This window comes from Leguminivora glycinivorella, chromosome 11 (genome assembly GCF_023078275.1).
Source record: "Leguminivora glycinivorella isolate SPB_JAAS2020 chromosome 11, LegGlyc_1.1, whole genome shotgun sequence".
Classification (NCBI taxonomy): Eukaryota; Metazoa; Arthropoda; class Insecta; order Lepidoptera; family Tortricidae; genus Leguminivora; species Leguminivora glycinivorella.
In genome coordinates, this window is record NC_062981.1 from 14,062,370 (window position 1) to 14,080,445 (window position 18,076).

General features: G+C 46.6%; 2 protein-coding genes across 2 annotated transcripts; one reads left to right on the top strand and one right to left on the bottom strand.

Moving 5' to 3' along the window:
* The first annotated feature begins 6,477 nt into the window (after positions 1 to 6,477).
* Positions 6,478 to 7,428, top strand: LOC125231354. The gene has a single exon (XM_048136800.1). It carries the CDS (start codon positions 6,478 to 6,480, stop codon positions 7,426 to 7,428), a length of 951 nt encoding a protein of 316 aa, XP_047992757.1.
* Positions 7,429 to 8,702: 1,274 nt separating this feature from the next.
* On the bottom strand, positions 8,703 to 11,877 carry LOC125231355. The gene is made up of 3 exons (XM_048136801.1): positions 11,353 to 11,877; positions 10,216 to 11,039; positions 8,703 to 10,047 (listed from the first exon to the last, which is right to left on the bottom strand). The coding sequence occupies exons 1-3, from the start codon at positions 11,875 to 11,877 to the stop codon at positions 8,703 to 8,705; spliced, it is 2,694 nt and encodes an 897-aa protein (XP_047992758.1).
* Positions 11,878 to 18,076: the final 6,199 nt, after the last annotated feature.

Sequence of the window (18,076 nt, forward strand, 5' to 3'; positions counted from 1 at the left end):
CTACCTAAATGTAACACCCAGGTATGGTTAGTATTGGAAGTGAATACGATAATTAAATCTGGGCGATCATAGTGGTCAACTGTATGTTTACATTATGGTTTAACCCTTCATAGGGCACTGGTCTCAAAAAAGACAAACATAATGTAATGTATCTTTTTGCATTTTTTCCTTGCACAGAAGTTTTAGGACTAGAGGATGGCGAATGGCGATGAGGCTTGAATTCACGATTTTCTGAGACTTGTCCGTTAAAGTGTTAATTGGGCTGATGTGATACGGAAAAGGGACTTTTCTTCCCTGGTAGAAGTGATCAATATTCTAAATAAACCAGCTTTATTAGACAAAAAACAGTCACAAACACCTACAGGCAAAGTCAACCATTGCAGCAAAACTCTGATAAAAACAAGCATAGACAAAAACAAACAGATTTAGTGCAAGCTCAGGACAAGATGTAGTCCGGTGTACCGCTGTCAATTCTTTGCCTCGGACACACCCAGTCGCCAGTACTAAACTTATAGAATACTTAAATCCAGTAGGTACTACATTAAAATATAGCATTGAATTAAAATAGAATGAAACATCATTAAACGAGATTTGGTCCAAGTTCAGGAATGGACACTATGATGTTCGTCAATAACTCATTTTTAGGGTTCCGTACCTCAAAGAGGAAAAACGGAACCCTTATAGGATCACTCGCGTGTCTGTCTGTCCCTCTGTCACAGCCGATTTCTCCGAAACTACTGGACCGATTTACTTGAAATTTGGCACACGTATGTAAACTTGTGGCCCAAAGACGGACATGTAATTTAATTAAATGAAATTTAATCACAGGGGTCACTTTTGGGGGGTAAAATTGAAAATTAAAAATCAAAGTTATTAAAGCTATATTGTGTTACATATCAAATGAAAGAGCATTTTATCAGCATCTGAAATATATTTTTTTTTATATTTTTTGTTTTGGTAATTTAGAAGTAATTTAAGAAAATAAGCAAAAAATGACCATTCCCCCCCTCATCTCCGAAACTACTTAGCGTAAAATTTTCAAAAAAATACACGAGATAGCCCTCTCCCTGTAGATTACAGGAAAACCTATTAGAAATCTACAGTCAAGCGTAAGTCGGACTTAAGAGAAAAAAACTCAGATTACGAATTTCACTCACTGCCGCTGCAAGTAGTTACTAAACGTCTTAAAATTGTGTAAGCGAGTTGGACAGGTATAAAGAAATTCATTTCTGTCTTTTTCCTTTTAGAACTTGTTCAAATTTTTTTTCATTTGTACAAAATGACTTAAGTTCCTACTAAAAAGGAGGCGCTTAAGACTGTTTATAAATTGACTGAGCAAAATTTTATTCAAATCGGTCCAAAAAAAGGTGTCTGTTGACGAAAACATAGAATTTGTGACACCGAAAGCCCAAATCTGAAGTCCATTTTGCTCTATCTCTTATCGTTTCCGAGATATATACGTAAAGTCTTGAAAGTGCGAAACGTTAACTTTGCCATCATAGTCGTTCAGGCGCTCATGAGTACTTTGTATGGAAAAGTCGAAAACCGACTCGCACTTGACCAATGTTCATAGAACGTTGTGGTTTTTTTTATTAGCAAAAATGACTTAAGCGCCTTCAGAAGTGCAGGTGCTTAAGACCGTTTGTAAGTTAAAGTTAGCTGTGATGGCTCAACGAAGAAAGATTTCAATATCCTACTTATACATATTTCATTAATTTAACTATACAGTTTTTATTACTGAAGCCAAGCGTTACGTTAGCTATTGCTATTGAAAGGAAAACTTGTGTATAAAGCTTGAAACAAATTATGGAACGCGTCTGACGGACGCGGCTGACGCCCTCGACTGATAAGCCGATGACTTGCGTGGGCGACGGTCGCGCGATGGTCGCGCGACGGCGATGCGACGCATACGAAATCAAACCTTATCGATATGGAAGTAGACGATGCGATGAGACGTGAAGGCGACGGTCGCGCGACCGTCGTTATACTATTCTGTATACTTTTTCAGCTACCATGACCAAATTTGGATTAGATTTAAAAAACCTTTAAGTACCTAAAACTTAGAACCTTTCAGATTGTTTTACTCACCCTTTCTGATGTTTACCATACTAAGGTACTTACCCCGTTATTCATAAACGTACACTAAAGTTATCAAGCCGATAAATTTCGTTTGTCCCTTTCCGACGTATTGGTGTGAAATTTTACATAAAACACCTACTTTAAAATAAAATAAAAAATGTTGACTTTTGTTAACATTATAAAAGACCTCACGCAAGCTGTGCTAATTAGTTCGCGAATTCGTCGAGAGGTGGCGCTAAACACAATTATGCTCATTAGAGAACCTATACTTCTAGCCTAGCCCAGTCTTTAGAATTATGTGAGTAACGTAAAAGTTTTGTAGGTACGGAACCCTCGGTGGGCGAGTCCGACTCGCACTTGGCCGGTTTTATCTTTTAGGTACACACTCATCCAGGTAAGCAGCATTGTTTTTTACTAATTAGTACTGTAGGTATACTTACATACTAAAATTATTACACATGTTGGTTCGTAAGTACTGTCCAATTAGAATTTCTTCTTTCTTTAAAATTTGTGAAAAGGCTCAGTTGAATGAAACAATTAATCTTTTGAAGATCTATTGTGACGGCCCTATAAACTAAGAGTTTCTTACTGATGCCCGTTGAATCCAGGAAGTTCCAGATTGTTGGGTATAAGGTCTTGTTTTGTTGCAATACATGCCGCCCTAGTTAAGTACTTCTTTTTGACATAACTGGTCAGGCTAAGGATTAGACATAATATGGTCCGGTGTACCACTTTTATTTCCTTGTAAACGTAGACACAACCATCCCACAGATACACTGTAGTAATATCCATCAATGCAATAAGCATCTGATGCTGGGCAATGTGTTCACAAACATCCAAACACGCATTTTAACGCTTTGGTTTTAGAAGGGTGTTCCGATATCTGTGAGCACATTGTCCGCTCTAATAATTCAGATAGTAACTGAACTGCACGGTGTCCTAATGGAAGAAAAAATCTGGTTCAGATAAAATCAAGCGGATTTATTGCAGGTTCAGAAATGGACGAGATGTTGTCCGGTGGGTACCTCTGTTAATTCCTTGTTGCCTTGGACACACCCATGCTACAGTTATAGCGCAGTTAGTAACAGTGCTTCACAATTTACTTGGGCTTATTTGAATAAGGACTACTTTTTTCCCGGCAAATCTTAGAAAGGTAGATTAACCGTATTGGATTTTTTTAACTGTACATGGATAAGAGTAGTTACATTTTATTGATGAAGTTGTAAGTAGTTCTAGGCAGAGAAAAGTCAAAAACACATATTCCTCAATGCGATAAATAGCAAAAAACCTATGTTGAAATAAAGCCACCTAATGGGAAATAGACACCGTCAGACACACATGGACAGAAACCACTCGCAAATTTTTGAGAACCCTGAATTGTCGTAAATCGCATTGTCATTCGAGTGACTGATTATTTTGGTTTTCATTCGTCATTTGGAAACAATCACATGACGCACTGAATGGTAATAACTCAACTTATGGGGCCCTGTAACTCTAGAGGTAATTGTAGAAAGCAAATCAATGGTCGTGCTGTTTTTATCGCTCGCCAAAAACACTGTTATCACACATACGGCTAATAACGGTGTGGGAGAAGTCTTCACGTTTTTAATACCACAAGAATACTCGCTTGATCGTTACAGTATCCGTGGTCCAAAGGCGCCGGCAGTTCTTACAGTATCAGCAGTACTGGTGCCGTAGCCGAATGGCATTTCTGCGACGCGAAACGAAAACGAAACGCCGCGAAAGGTAGTCTAGCTCTGCCACGCTAATACGTAAGAGCGATAGAAATAGATATCTACGAGCGTTTCGTTTCGTGAGCATTTGTACCATTCGGCTACGTACCCTGATATAAAAGTGTGCAAAAAATGGTCCTACTGTTTATATATTATGTGCTTGGCAAAACCACTGTTATCAGTACACTGCACTAGGGCACTACCCTTGCATACGCACGCGGACGCACACACGGCCGATAACGGTGTGAGTGCCGTCTAAAATAGATGGTCACCCTCCCTTTCACTGGCGTAACTGGGCCTTTATAGTTCGGATAACTTCTATGATGTAATATCTATGTATAAATTATATAATTATATTCAATAATTAGTAAGTTGGTATAACTACTTTTATGTTATTTCATCCAACTTAGGGTAAGTAAGGTACGTTTGTTGTAGGTACCTACATTTATTAATTATTTATTTTTGACCCTTCCTATATTTCGTACTACGCAGAGACCTCATCTCCACTTTAGGATACAACATGTTCTTTTTCAAATTTTCTTATCTTTTAAATGAAGTAATACACAAAATGAAAATACCTACATGTATATTATTACGAGTACGTACCGCTTTGATAAAGTCAAACAAAGCGACGATGGTAACCCTTCATTTCTAAAATCATATCCGTCATTTAGCACTTGTATATTTAATGCAAAAAAATAATGAATCTTTTCTTTTGTGATTATGTTTAGTGCTAAACATTTTAAACTATGATATTACTTAGTTTCCACAGGGAAAGTACTTCTGCCACCCATTTTGGTCGAGTTCCTTTAACAAGCACAAAGTGGCGAGCCCAAGGCTAACAGCTATGGATACGGACAATCATCCAATAAGGTATCTACGTATACTGATAACAGATAAGGTTTGCGGCCGCCGGCATGCCCACTAATTCTGCCAAGGCATGTTCCAGTGCGGCTCTACAAATCGCATCGACTTTTTTGTATTTGATACTTTATGAATTTATACCTCCTGCAGAAAAACTTCTGCCAACTGAGCCACTAAAATGCGTCCGAAATGCGAATCTACTCTTAAAACTTTATAGCGCCCTTTATGTGTCCTAATAAAGACTTGGTAGATATTGTAACTTATATTCCTCTCTAAATGTAGCAGATAAGTTATCTTAGACAAGACAACTAAAGGACAAAAAAAACTCTTAAAAATGTAGCGAAAACAAAACATTGAAGGAAATGGAAAACGGGTCGATAATCAGCCAAAAGATAATATGCAAGAATCCTAGTGACTAGACCAAACAAAATTAAATGGGCACTTAGAAAGTTCCAGCCATTTAAGTCAGCAGGAATGGATGGAGTGTTCCCAGCGCTACTGCAGCAAGGACAAGAACTCCTCCTCCCGCATCTGGCCAGAATATTCAGAGCAAGTTTTGCAATGGGAATAATACCAGATCAATGGACTAAGGTCAAGGTACTTTTTATACCAAAAGCAGGGAAAAAGGACTACTCACAGCCTAAATCCTTCAGACCGATCAGTCTAACATCGTTCCTACTTAAAACGATGGAAAGAATCATTGATCAGCACATTAGGACGGCATACCTGGCGGATAGACCGCTGAGTGTTAACCAACATGCTTACCAAAAGGGAAAATCCACGGAGACTGCCCTACTGACCTGGTAGACAAGGTGCAGTCAACCCTAGAGGACAAGCAAACCGCTCTATGTGCGTTCCTTGATGTAGAAGGTGCTTTCGACAACACGCCCACAGAAACCATACTTAATGGTATGAAATCAAAGGGTGTAGACGAAACCACCACCAGATGGGTTCACAGCATGCTCTCAAACAGGGTAGCAACTCTGACGTTAAACCCGGTAGAGCATGAGTTTCATACCACTAAAGGGTGCCCGCAAGGAGGCGTCTTGTCTCCGTTACTATGGACCCTAGCAGTGGACCAACTTCTTGCAATACTGTCAGGCCAACATTATGACACACAAGGATACGCCGACGACCTTGTGATAATTATAAAAGGCCCATGTCTATCTACAATATCAAATCTAATGCAAGGAGCTCTTAACACAATAATCAAATGGTGTAAAGAAAATGATTTGTCCATTAATCCGAGCAAGACAGTAATCGTTCCATTTACAAGGAAACGGGACCTCGGAAAACTAAAAGAACCAAAACTGAATGGACAAATAATACCATTCTCGGTCGAGGTCAAGTATCTAGGGGTCACTTTCGACCAAAAGCTAACTTGGAACCCTCACCTGAGAAACATCACTCATAAAGCAAAGATGGCCCTGTGGTCATGCTGTCGAATGGCAGGAGCAAGATGGGGCTTAAGACCCAACATTGCTATGTGGTTATATACAGCGGTAGTGAGGCCCATAATCACCTACGCCTCCGCAGTATGGTGGGACAAAACCAACCAAACGACAGCAATACAAGCTTTAAACAGCCTGCAACGCACTGCTTGCATTACAGCAACAGGTGCCTTCTCCTCGACACCGGGGGCGGCCCTCGATGCACTGCTTGACATTTTACCACTCCCCTGCAAGTGCAAAAGGAGTCCAAGCAGTGTGTCTACAGAATATGCACTCTAAATAGGCCAAAATGGCGCTCCCAAGCACTAGCCAAACTCAAGGCCTGGGTATTTGCAAATAAAACACTTAGCATGCCCACCGATGACACATACACAGAGTGCAACTTTACCAAACTGTACACGGTGGAAATACCTCCTCGAGACAAATGGACTAACGACCAAATGTACGTCGAAGAGGGAAGCCACATATGGTACACGGATGGTTCCAAAAAAGGAAATGATGTAGGATGTGGGATCTATGGTGAGAGACCCAAGCTCAGGGCCAGCGTCAGCATGGGCAGACAGGCCTCAATCTTCCAGGCAGAAGTCTTCGCCATTAACAAATGTGTGGAGATTAACCTGGATAGAAATCTAAGACACCAACATATCTACATCAACTCAGACAGCCAAGCTGCTCTGCTGGCACTAGATTCTCTAGAGTCCAACTCAAAGCTAGTCCAGAACTGTAAAACAAACCTAAACGCACTGGCCAACTCCAACAAAGTCACACTTAGATGGGTACCAGGGCACTCCGACATTACCGGAAACGACGAAGCAGACGAACTCGCTAGAAAGGGCGCAGACACACCCCTGATCGGCCCCGAACCGTTTTGTGGATTCACAAAACGAGAAGCATATTCTCTGCTAAATAACCTGGAAAAAAGAAGGGCAATCGATGGGTGGAAGTTCGTGAGAGGACAAGAACACTCGAAAGCCCTAATAAAACCGTTCAACAGCAGATATGCTAAAGAGCTCATAGGGCTCAAAAGACACAAAATCTGCGCGGTATCCAGAATATTGACTGGACACTGCAAGCTGAACAAACACATGTTTCAATTGGGGTTGAAACAAGAGGCGACATGCAGGTTCTGCCAGGAAACGGAGGAGACTGCAATGCACATCCTTTGTTCCTGCGGTCCACTAATGTCAAAGAGAAGTATCCACTTAGGGCGGCAGGTACTGCAACCCTATGAGGTACAAGACCTTACAGCCCAAAGAATCTGGAATTTCCTGGATTCAACGGGCATAAGTAAGGTTATCTAACCACAAAGGGCCGTCACAATAGATCTCTCTTGGTCGACGTGACACACAAAGGCCCACTATAACAAACAATAATAATAATAATCCTAGTGAAATAAAAAAAGTGTAACCACGTCATTAACTAATTACCAAGTTTGTACATTTTTATAGAACAGTAAAGTTTAGCTGGACATAAGTGGAGCGGCCGGGAGCGGTGCGCCGTGTGATATACGAGCGCTGCGCCCGCGCCGCGACATCTACACGGAGTTGCGAAACTGGAGCGAGCGAGCGCCGCACGGTGAGCCCGCTGGGACATTTACATGGAAACTCTATAGATCATTTTATTTTAATAAACAGTTTGTAAATTCAGCGAAGACACTTATAATCGTATTTTTATCTAGGTCTTAGATTGTAGGCAATTTCTGCATTTTTGTAGCTTACAATTGCTAATATATCGTAATATTATGAATTTCAATAAATGCTCGCATGCTATATACACATAATGTATAATTATACACATTTAGGTGCTATAGTATGAACGATATGACAGTGTTATTCGTCAACTCGTAAAATGTTGTAGCTGTATTAGGTAAGTATGATTAATTGATTATACAGGCACTAGGCAATTTCTGCATTTTTATTTAAAAGACCTGTCTTAACACAAACGTAGACGTAATCCTGAAATCTATCTTTATTTTCTCTTAATTCTCTTTAAGTGTAGGGTACTCCAACTACTACAATCTATCCAGTAAACATAAACATATGTTCAATATGTCCATACAAAATTTTGTCCAGCACAAAGGTACAATAAACCACAGTGCTCAGCTCAGCCGCGCGTGCGCACCGCGCCACGCGCCGACCGCCGACATTTGTGTTAGGCATTAGTTAGGGCAGCGTGAGCTTTGTTTCGTTAAGAAAGTACTTTATTTGTTTTATGTTCTCTAACCCTACTTACTTACTAATGCACCTAGGTAACTGCAGTGAAAGGTTAATTTTGCGTCACCTGGGGAGGTTGTGCGGGTTATGTGGGACTCGGCAAGAGGCGCCGCTACCCACTAAAAAACCAACGGTATGCCTGCGCGCCGCCAATGGAGCGTGGCCACGGGAACTCTTGAGTACGCAACCGTGACCACGCCGGCGCCGCCCGCCCCTACCACTTGCAGCGGGCCCTTCTCTGTGAGGGCTAGAGAGGAACCTCTACCCCTGCCTCCTCAAACGGCATGTGGGCTACACGCGCGCCTCCTCTGTGCGGCCTTTGTAATGGACAGTGACGCCCCCGCGCCACTGCCCAGACTTCACTAGGTGGGGGGGAGGAGGTGGGCATAAGCTCTTCTCCGGGCCCCTGTGCGCTTACGGCGGATAGGGTGCGAAGCTGGGTCTGCCTCCCTTTCCCTTTCCGCCGCCTCCTTCTGCGACATTACATCCTCGCAGAAGAAGAGGACCGCTTTCCACGACCTCTCGTTGGCGACCATAGCCTTAACCACGGCCGGCAGGGAGAGGTCGTCTCCCACCACTGCCACGAGGTCCCGGCGCTGCCCCGCCCAGGCAGGGCATTCCTCCAGAGTATGCTGCGCTGTGTCCTCGTCGCATCTGCACTGATGGCACTCGGCTGTCACCTCCCGTCTTGCGAACCGGTGCAGGTAGCTACCGAAGCAGCCATGACCCGTAAGCACCTGCACCAGCCGGAAGGTTAATGAGCCCCATTCTCTCTCCAGCCAGTCTTGTAAGACCGGCCGGATTGCCTCGACAGTCCTGTGTCCTTCCTCTCGTTCAGCCAGTTGTTCCTCCCATTGGAGGACTATGGACTGCTGGACGAGGAGCTTCTGTGCCTCTACTTCTCTGGGCGCAGGATGGTACTCCTGGAGCCGGAGGTCCCTACGCCACTCATACAGAGACGCTTGGGCCTCCGCCTTCAGGTTCCAAGGAGGCGTTCCCGCTAGTAAGCACGCCGCATCGTATGAGGTGGTGCGATACCCGCGTACGACGCTGATCGCCATCGCCCTCTGAGCCCTCTTCAGCAGGGCGATATTTCGGGCCGCCAGGTTCTCCGCCCAGATCGGTGCCCCGTACAAGGCCATCGATCGCACCACCCCCATATAAAGACGGCGGCTCGCAACCTCCGGCCCACCAATGTTGGGCATCAGTCGCTTCAGTGCGGCCGATGCTGCCATGAGTCGGGGGGTCAGGCGGACAAAGTGCTCGCGGAAGTTCCAGCGGGAGTCAAGGACAAGTCCAAGATATTTCATGTTGGACTTGACCTCGATTCGAGTGCCACCAACAACGATGCTGGCTTCAGCAGGCGGCGCCTTCCGGGCCGTGTGGAAGCAGAGTGCCTCAGACTTGTGCAACGCCACCTCCAGACCCAGCATCGCTATGCGCCTCACCACCTGTGCTACCGTCACGGTGGCAAGGCGTGCTGCTTCCCGGTACGAGGTTCCCCGGGATGTGACCAGCGTGTCGTCTGCGTAGCAAGTCACATTTGATCCCGGTAGAAGCTCCCCCGCAGGACCCAGTCGTACCCGATGTTCCACAGAAGCGGCCCTAAGACCGAGCCCTGTGGAACACCGCACGATGTCTCCCACCTTGTCAGCCCGCCGCCCCGGACTGGGTACTCCACACACCGCTCCGAAAGGTAGGACCCGACTATTTGGCACAAATAGGGGGCACTTTGTGGTGTTTCAGTGCTTCCCTAATACACGACCACGGTAGAGTGTTAAAGGCATTGGCGATATCCAAGGACACCGCCAAGAGAACCCCACCGTGGCCGACCGCCTCATCTGAGAGTGCTTTGATTCGCGCGACCGCATCTACTGTCGACCTGCCCTCTCGGAATCCAAACTGGTGTTCGGACAAATCGGGTCCCACTCCCCGGAGGTGCTCGACGAGGCGACAGCAGATGATACGCTCGAAGAGCTTGTCAGCCTCGTCGAGCAACACGATCGGACGGTAGGCTGATGGAGAATCCGCGGGTCGCCCGTCTTTTTCAGGAGGACGAGCCGGCCGGTTTTCCAGATGGTCGGAAATCGGCCGGACTGTAGACAGGCGTCCAGTAGTCCTCGAAATCTCTCCCCCAGGGCCCGCAGCGCCAGAGCCAGGACACGTCCTGGGATCCCATCTGGACCCGGTGCCGTGTTTTTGGCTTTCAGCTTAAACACGGCTGCGTCTAGTTCTGCCTCCGTTACCGGAGGAACCTCGACTTCCGCAACCTCATATCCAGCGCGCTGACGGGGAGGTGCCATTGCTGGGGGCTGGTGCTCCGGTCTGTTCGGGAACAGGCTAGAAACAACAACCTCCAGCAACCGAGGCTCGAGACTCTCCGTCAAGGGAGGGGCCCAGGGGCGTAGTTTGCCCCTGACCGCCTTGTAGGGCCTCCCCATGGATCTCGGTTTAGAGTCTCGAGAAGCTCCGCTTTGGCGCTCGCCTTCGCTTCGCAGATGGAAATCTGCAGCGTCTTGACCGCCTCTCTGTATGCGCTGTACAGCCGCGACTCCTCGTCGACGTCTCGGTCCTCCTTCGTCGGCGGGACCGAGTGTACTGACGTCTCGCCTTGTTGGCACGGCATCGAAGTTCTGCGATTTCTCGAGACCACCAATACACTTGCCGTTTCGGAGGTCGAGGCTTGGCTCGAGCCATGCCTGCATCACAGACTTGTGACATGGCTTCTCTGAACCAGGCTACCTCTTCCTCGACCTCCACAGGCCCGGTAGATGTTGTCCAGGCCTGGACGATAGACGCTATCTCTACCGCTTCACGATCTAGGCTGTTTAGGGCCCACCGAGTGGAAGAGGTCGCGGTACGGCGATTCGGGTGACGATCTGTGACTGTCGTACCCCCGGAGAACGTGGAGACATCAAACCGAATGTACAAATGGTCCGATAGTGTTTCCACCGTCTCTAGTACTCTCCAATCACGGACACGGGTCGCGAGTGCCGGGGTCGCGAACGTTACGTCCACGATGGACTCACCCTGCCAGCGCACGCATGTGCTTGCCGACCCTCGGTTCAGAATCGACATGCCGGTCATTGTCGCCCACTCCTCCAGAAGGTCTCCTCGAATATTTGTCGCGGGACAGCCCCAAGCCATGGACTTGGCATTTAAGTCACCCGCGACGACTACCTGGCGCGGTTGGGTCTGCCCCACGAGAGCCGCTAGGTGGCCGAGGAGAGCCTCGAACTCGGAGACTCTTTTGTTGGGGGAGAAGTATACCCCGATCAGGGTGATGTCACCCCAGATAACCGCCACATAACCCTGACCCCTCGACAAGAGCGTTATGCCCTCTGCCCCTGCCTTTGTTATAATGGCCACCAAGCCGTCCACATCTGCAGCCCAGTTGTGGTTGGGAGGGATATAGTACGGCTCGGCGACCACAGCGACATCTATCGACCACTGCGCCATGGACTGCAGGAGGAGATCTTGAGCCCCGGCGCAGTGGTTTATGTTCGCCTGGAGGATTCGATTAACTGCCTGATTCATTTTGGCGCATTGTTAATCGTGCCCTCTTGTGCAGCCGGAGGCGTAGACGCTCTAGGGGTGACTAGTTTGCTAGCCACCTTCCGAGACGCGCGTTTCGGGGCTTTAGCCCCATCGAGCAGGAACTGCTACCAGCACTGTGATCTGCAGGTTTGTCGCCTGCTGCGCACAGAGTGCAGTGGGGCGCGGCGGTGCAGTCCCTGGCCCGGTGCCCGATTTTACCGCAGCGATAACATTGGTCGCTGCGGTCGATTTCTGAGGTGCACCCGTTCCTAACATGGCCAGGCATCAGGCAGCGGTAGCACCTCAGGGGTCGAGGCTCCAGCAGCTTCACATTAGCCGAAGCCCAGCCGACGAGGAGTCGCCCCTCAGCCACTTTCTTGGCGGCTGCTACAGGGCAACGAACCCATGCTGTGCCCAGGCCTGCCAGCGTGCGGGAAATCCGGCCGACATTAACCGCCTCGAGGGCACACCCCCCGCCTTTCGCCACGGCAGCGGCGAGCTCTGCTTCTGAGACCGAGTCATCCAAGCTTGAAATGCGCATCTCCACGCATTTTACCGGCCTAGCGATACGGACGTCGGCCTCATTTAGCGTCTCCCTCAGTTTAGCAGCAAGAGAGTCTGCTTTGTCGCCACTGGTGGAGACCGGGCCCGGGATCTCAAGAATTGCCGCCCCTGTCACTGCCCTACGGAACCTCAGACCAGTGATACCGAGCCCGCTCAGGGAGATTTTTGATTTGGCCTCGGTGATTACCGTTCCGTAGGTGACGCCCCTCTCTTCTGCTCCCATCTGAAGGGTGAGGACCACGGCTGCTGACTGCGGAGTGCGCAGTGTCGCCTTGTCTTTTTTACGACCCTTCTTCCCCTCTTGTGCTTTCCGCGGGGCCGCCGGCTGTTGTGCCTTCGCAGTCGTTGCTGCTCCAGCGGGGGTCTTATTTTTTTTCTTCTTCTTACCCCGCTTGCCCACAACCGTCCAATCCTCTTCAGAGGCAGGCATTGGTGTCTGCGGCTGCGGCTGCCGGACTTGGGAAGCAGGGTCAGGGACACTCGTACGATGCTTTTTGGGCCTCTCCTTCTTCTTTTTTTGCTTCGCGGCCCGCTTCGCACTCCCTGAGTTAGTAGGAGCCGGGGTGCGACCGGGTGGAGAGCTCCCTGCTTTGGACGGTGTGGGAGTAGTCAACTCCTGGACAGGTTGTTGTGGGAGCAGTCTCTCCTCCAAGGCGCTTAACCTTGCACCCATCATGGCACTCACTTTGTCCACAATGTTGCTCTCTAGGTCGCCTTGCTCTCGAGCCGGTGTTGTCACTATCTCTTGGCGCGTGTCTTCGAGGCGCTGCCCAAGGCTAGCTCGCAGCTCGCCCATTTCCTTACGGAGCTTGACCATATCCGCCTTTAAACGAGCGTTTTCGGCGGCGAGTTTCCTCGTCTCATCGGAGATAGTCCGGCCCCTCAGCTCACCAACTGCTTCCTGGATCGCATCCACCGCCTCCTTCAGGATACGTACGTACGTGCCCTTTAGGTTTTTAGACCCAGCGGCCACACCCTTGATAAGTCCCAGACTATCATTTACCTGCTCGTTTAGGGACAGAGCTGTGCTGTTGTATTCATCATCTGACCCACTTGTCGTCCCAAACGTTTCCCGTTGGCGAGCAAGCCGTCTTAGGGTCACTTTTTTGGCCACAGCACTCAGAGCCTCTTCAGACTGCAGCTCGAGCTCCTGTTTAGCAGCCTTCCCCTTGGTCAGCCCTGCGTTGCGTGCTGTGGTTAGTCGGCGGCCTCTTCCTCGCTTAAAAGGTCCCGAGGTAGACTTTACTCGTACCCCGAGATCGGATACCTCACCGCTCGGCGATGCTCCCGTGTCACTACCGCTGCTTCGCTGCCTCTTTCGTCCTTCGGGCGTTTGGGCAGTCAGCGATGCATCGGAGTCCCCATCGGTTGGCACCGGCGAGAAGAATACTCCTTCTCCAGGGAGGTCGCTTGCGTCTATTCTCCTAGGGGAGAAAAACTCCTCCCTGCCAAGAGAGGGGAGGGTATCCCGAAGTGACCGGAATCCATCTTTGGGGGCCTGGTAGAGGCTTCTGCCTGTGCCGGGCCACAATCGTCCCCATCACCCCCTCCGTGCAGTCTCAAGACCAAATTACTCGGCAAATCGGTGTCCATATAGTGTTTGCTAGCGTCGTCGTTTCGGTATCGCGAGTGGTTTGCCCCCCCAGAATACGGAAGGCGACATGTCGCCACAGCTCGGGCGCTTGCCCGTTCTGTGGCGACACGGAGGATTGGAACCTCCTGGGGTAGTTCTCCATTCTCGTTTCCACTCATTTTTTTTTGTTTGCTATTTTTAAGGAGGTATGCCCCTCCCTGACGCTTGTGACTGGACTCCCTCCAGCCACGCATCCCGTCGGCACGTCAGACACACCTTGGGATTGGGGTGATTTTTTTTGTGGTTTTCTTCCACGTGCTTTCCCTCTCAGTATGGGAAATACCCGGCCCACTCAGTGTTGATTACGGGTCGCTCGACTATGTCCGGCAGACGGATCCGCCGCGCTAAGTGTCCAGAGCCACTTTCACTTCTCCTCACGCCAGAGTGAGGCAATTGCTAATGGGTCCCGTCATCCTCCCCACAGGGCCCTTTGGCTTACACTGTGCCCTCTGCTCCTCAGAGGGACTCGCGGAGCCAACCACCGTGTACCGCAGGCGTCTGGCGCTTCATTCTAGGCTGGCCGATAGGAGAAGCCCTATACGGCATAGCCCCAGGAATCACCAGCACAGCAGACTGCTACGCTACCACTCCTTAGGATACCAGTCAGAGAACTGCATCCCGGGCGAAAGGTCCAGAATATGTCCCCCACAACCGCTATCGGAGGCCGAAAGCTTTCCAGACGCGCAACAGATACGTGCGACACCCGTTGCGTGAGCCTCCCAATCCGCTAACACCGCCGACCCGCCCAGAAAAATGGATCTGCAATTGGGTTTCACAGAAGCCCAATGCACAATCCTTCACGACGACTAGGCTATGTCAGAGAACAGAGGGGCCTCAGATCCAGAAACCACACACATCCATGACGCGTCCGGGGGTGGGCCCCTCCAGCGCCTGTGGGGGGAGGGTCCCGGCCGCCCGCGCGCAAAACAGTTCCCCGACTGTCATCTCACAGAACTCCATCCCCTGCTCTTCCACTGCGCCATCTGCTATTCAGAGGGACGCGTGGAGGGCCATTCTCGGGCAGAAAGCCCCCCCAATCCCCCCCGGTGTTTGGTTCGCGGGACTGCGTCCTACCCCGTCTCGAAAGCGCGACGGGGCATTCCCCTATCCACCACCTGGGGACGCGCCACGTCGGGGTTCACCTCCCCGCCCACTCGGACAACCGAGCAGGTCCGTGGCACCCTAAATTACCTAACTTAAGTCCAAATTGTTAGCCCTAATTAAAACAATACACTATTAAAAATTGGCCATTAAAACAAATACTGTGATCGTCTAGTAAGTGGTAGGACCCCATAGTTGTGCGTAGCAATCCAGATTCTTTTTACCTTTAGGAACTTGCTATTAGGGTTAAATTTAAGTTGATAAAACTAAGGCAGTAATATATTCACTTGAGGTATAATAAGCAGAGTGAACGACATTTGTGAAAGAATTTAGTGCGTTGAGATAAGAGTGTGAGAGATAGGTAAAATTGTGTAAGGAATATAGATACAGGAAATATATTAAAAATATATACAAGACATTATTTAAAATGGGGTTAATTGTTTCCGACCCACGAGTCCCTTATACGTAGGAATAATAGGTGTATAATATAACATAGCCTATTATAAGGACCTCGCTCGAGCATTTGGACAAACCAGGTTGCTGATTCAATTTATGTTTTATCAAACATTGAACAAATGGGATCCTTAGAACAAAAGTAAACTGATGTAAAGTGTCTTTGCACTACTTAAAAATGTACTACCATAGTAGTAGATATCAAATATTTAATCAAGGACCCTTTAATCCCAGTATAATTTTATATGTTTTGGGATGTTTCTGCAACCTAGTCCTCTACCGTCAGGATAGAAACTGCTCTGCCTACCCCTGGTCTATCAAGGAAACAGAATATCTATTTTGATACCCTTTATTGGGCCTATTCATTGACCTTCTTTTGATACTAAGACAAATACTTCATTGATCTAGCCTTTCGAACGACAAAACCCCAGACTCACACGCCATCCCATATATATATATTTTGGTTCGGCCATAGCCATCGAAGGTTGTCCAAGATCACAAAATATAAATTCTATATGCGTGCAATTTCCCACGTTCCGAGTATAGTGGTCCATTGCTTGACATCGTGTTTCACTAGTCAATGCTAGAATTGTTTGGTCTCCCAGACAACGTTATCGTTAACCATATTATGAAAATGGAATGATGATTCCAAAGTCTGCCAATCTCGAGGCCAGTGTCAATGATTCAACTTTTGTGAACAATCTTATTTTTATATCAATGATTCTCCTTGATAGCGACAGGATCCTAACATCCATAGATGTCCTATGCCTCCCTAGTATTTAGTATTAGTATTAATTCCCACAAGTTATCCTTTAACTCTAATAAAGTTAACATGTTATGAACAATAAATAAAGTTATTAATCCTACTTCATTGATATAGCAAAATTATCTTACTTAAGGATGAGACAATAGTATGAAAATCCTTCTAATCACCCAAAGAGATTCTAGCTAATAGAATGTGTATGTACATAAAGTAAATATGTGTAATATTTTATGTATCTATTTTGTTACATATAGTAGTCATATTAGAGATACTCAGATCCGAATTTTAATTAATAATATTCCAAATTAACTGTTAGTGTTAATTGTATGTAATAAATAAATTGAAATTTGAACGACTTTAAATAATTTCCACATAAATATAACATTCATGAATATCTTGTTCATATGAAATGAATAAATACCAATATTAAAATTTATCACCTTCAGATAATAGCATTAATCTAAAATTACAAATATAAACACATTCAAAATAAACAATCTGGACACTTACTTGTAGTCTTCAAGTCTAATTTACCAAGATACCTTCTCGCCAGTCTCCAACCTCTCAATGCTCGTGCCTCAAGTCCGCTTCCTTCTTAAACTACTGATGTGTTCCCTTCAATGCTCCCTAGTCGAATGACTTCACCAATTCTTCTGAAGTGAGCACCTCAACGTTCCCTAGCCGACTGACCCCTCTGACGCTGCGCTCTGAGTTTTATTGTCCCGATTTTAACGCATGCGCTGTGTTGTTTTATGGCAAATAGTGCCTGATTGTGCCAGTTGTGCCTAAAACGCCTATTGTGCCGGTTTTGCCTATTGTGCCTAAAACGCCTATTGTGCCGATTTTGCCTATTGTGCCTAAAACGCCTATTGTGCCGGTTTTAATTCCGAGAATTTCTATTTTTAATTTGTTGGAATTCCATTTCGTATGTAAGTTGTTTTCGTTTTATTTATTTGCAATTTTTAAGTTTTTATCTCTGTATGCATTTGTTTCTAAGCATAATTATTATAGTTATATCTTATGATTTGAACCGAGGACTGTGTGGTCCGTTACATCTGCCCCTTTTATTTTCGTTTGATTCAAAATAACATTTTGTGTTAAACGAAAATAACCAATAAAATAATTCAGTTATTGAAATTTTCAATTTCCCATTTTCATAGTTGTGGTGAATAAAAATGACCAATACTCAAAAGAACCTCACTGATCCAGCACGAATTATGAACTTAATAGTTACCCAGACACATGAGTCAAATTGCCATCAGCCAGAATTTTCATTCCAGTAAAAGCATTTGGTTGTGAATCAAATGTACCCTAATGGTAAAATCCTTGCATCCTCATATGGGTAGTTAGTCACATTGTCCGACAGGTAACCCGCTATCTCCATTGTCCAGATATTATGAACTTACAAAGATCTCTTCACTAGAAAGAAAAAGCCTTTCTATTCTCAGGTAGCCACTGACAACTGTTCTCCCCATAGTTCAAGGAACCAGTCCACAACTCAATACTAATCAATAATTTTCCTCCTTTCTCGGCATAATGTCCTATGTATAATTATAAGAGTAATCAGACAATCAATGTTTTAAACAAATCAACAATTTTATAAATATGTTTCCATGTTAAATCACATTTTTTTTTTTATATTATTATTATTATTATTATTTGTTTGTCCTTTCCAGTACTCGGGA

Coding starts and splice junctions, on each gene's coding strand:
- LOC125231355 (XM_048136801.1), bottom strand. CDS start 11,877: ATGAATCAGGCAGTTAATCGAATCCTCCAGGCGAACATAAACCACTGC. Junction 11,040..11,352: donor AGGGTGAGTCCATCGTGGAC/GTAACGTTCGCG, acceptor TCTGTGATGCAG/GCATGGCTCGAGCCAAGCCT. Junction 10,048..10,215: donor TCCGAGAGGGCAGGTCGACA/GTAGATGCGGTC, acceptor TGTGCCAAATAG/TCGGGTCCTACCTTTCGGAG.
- LOC125231354 (XM_048136800.1), top strand. CDS start 6,478: ATGCCCACCGATGACACATACACAGAGTGCAACTTTACCAAACTGTAC.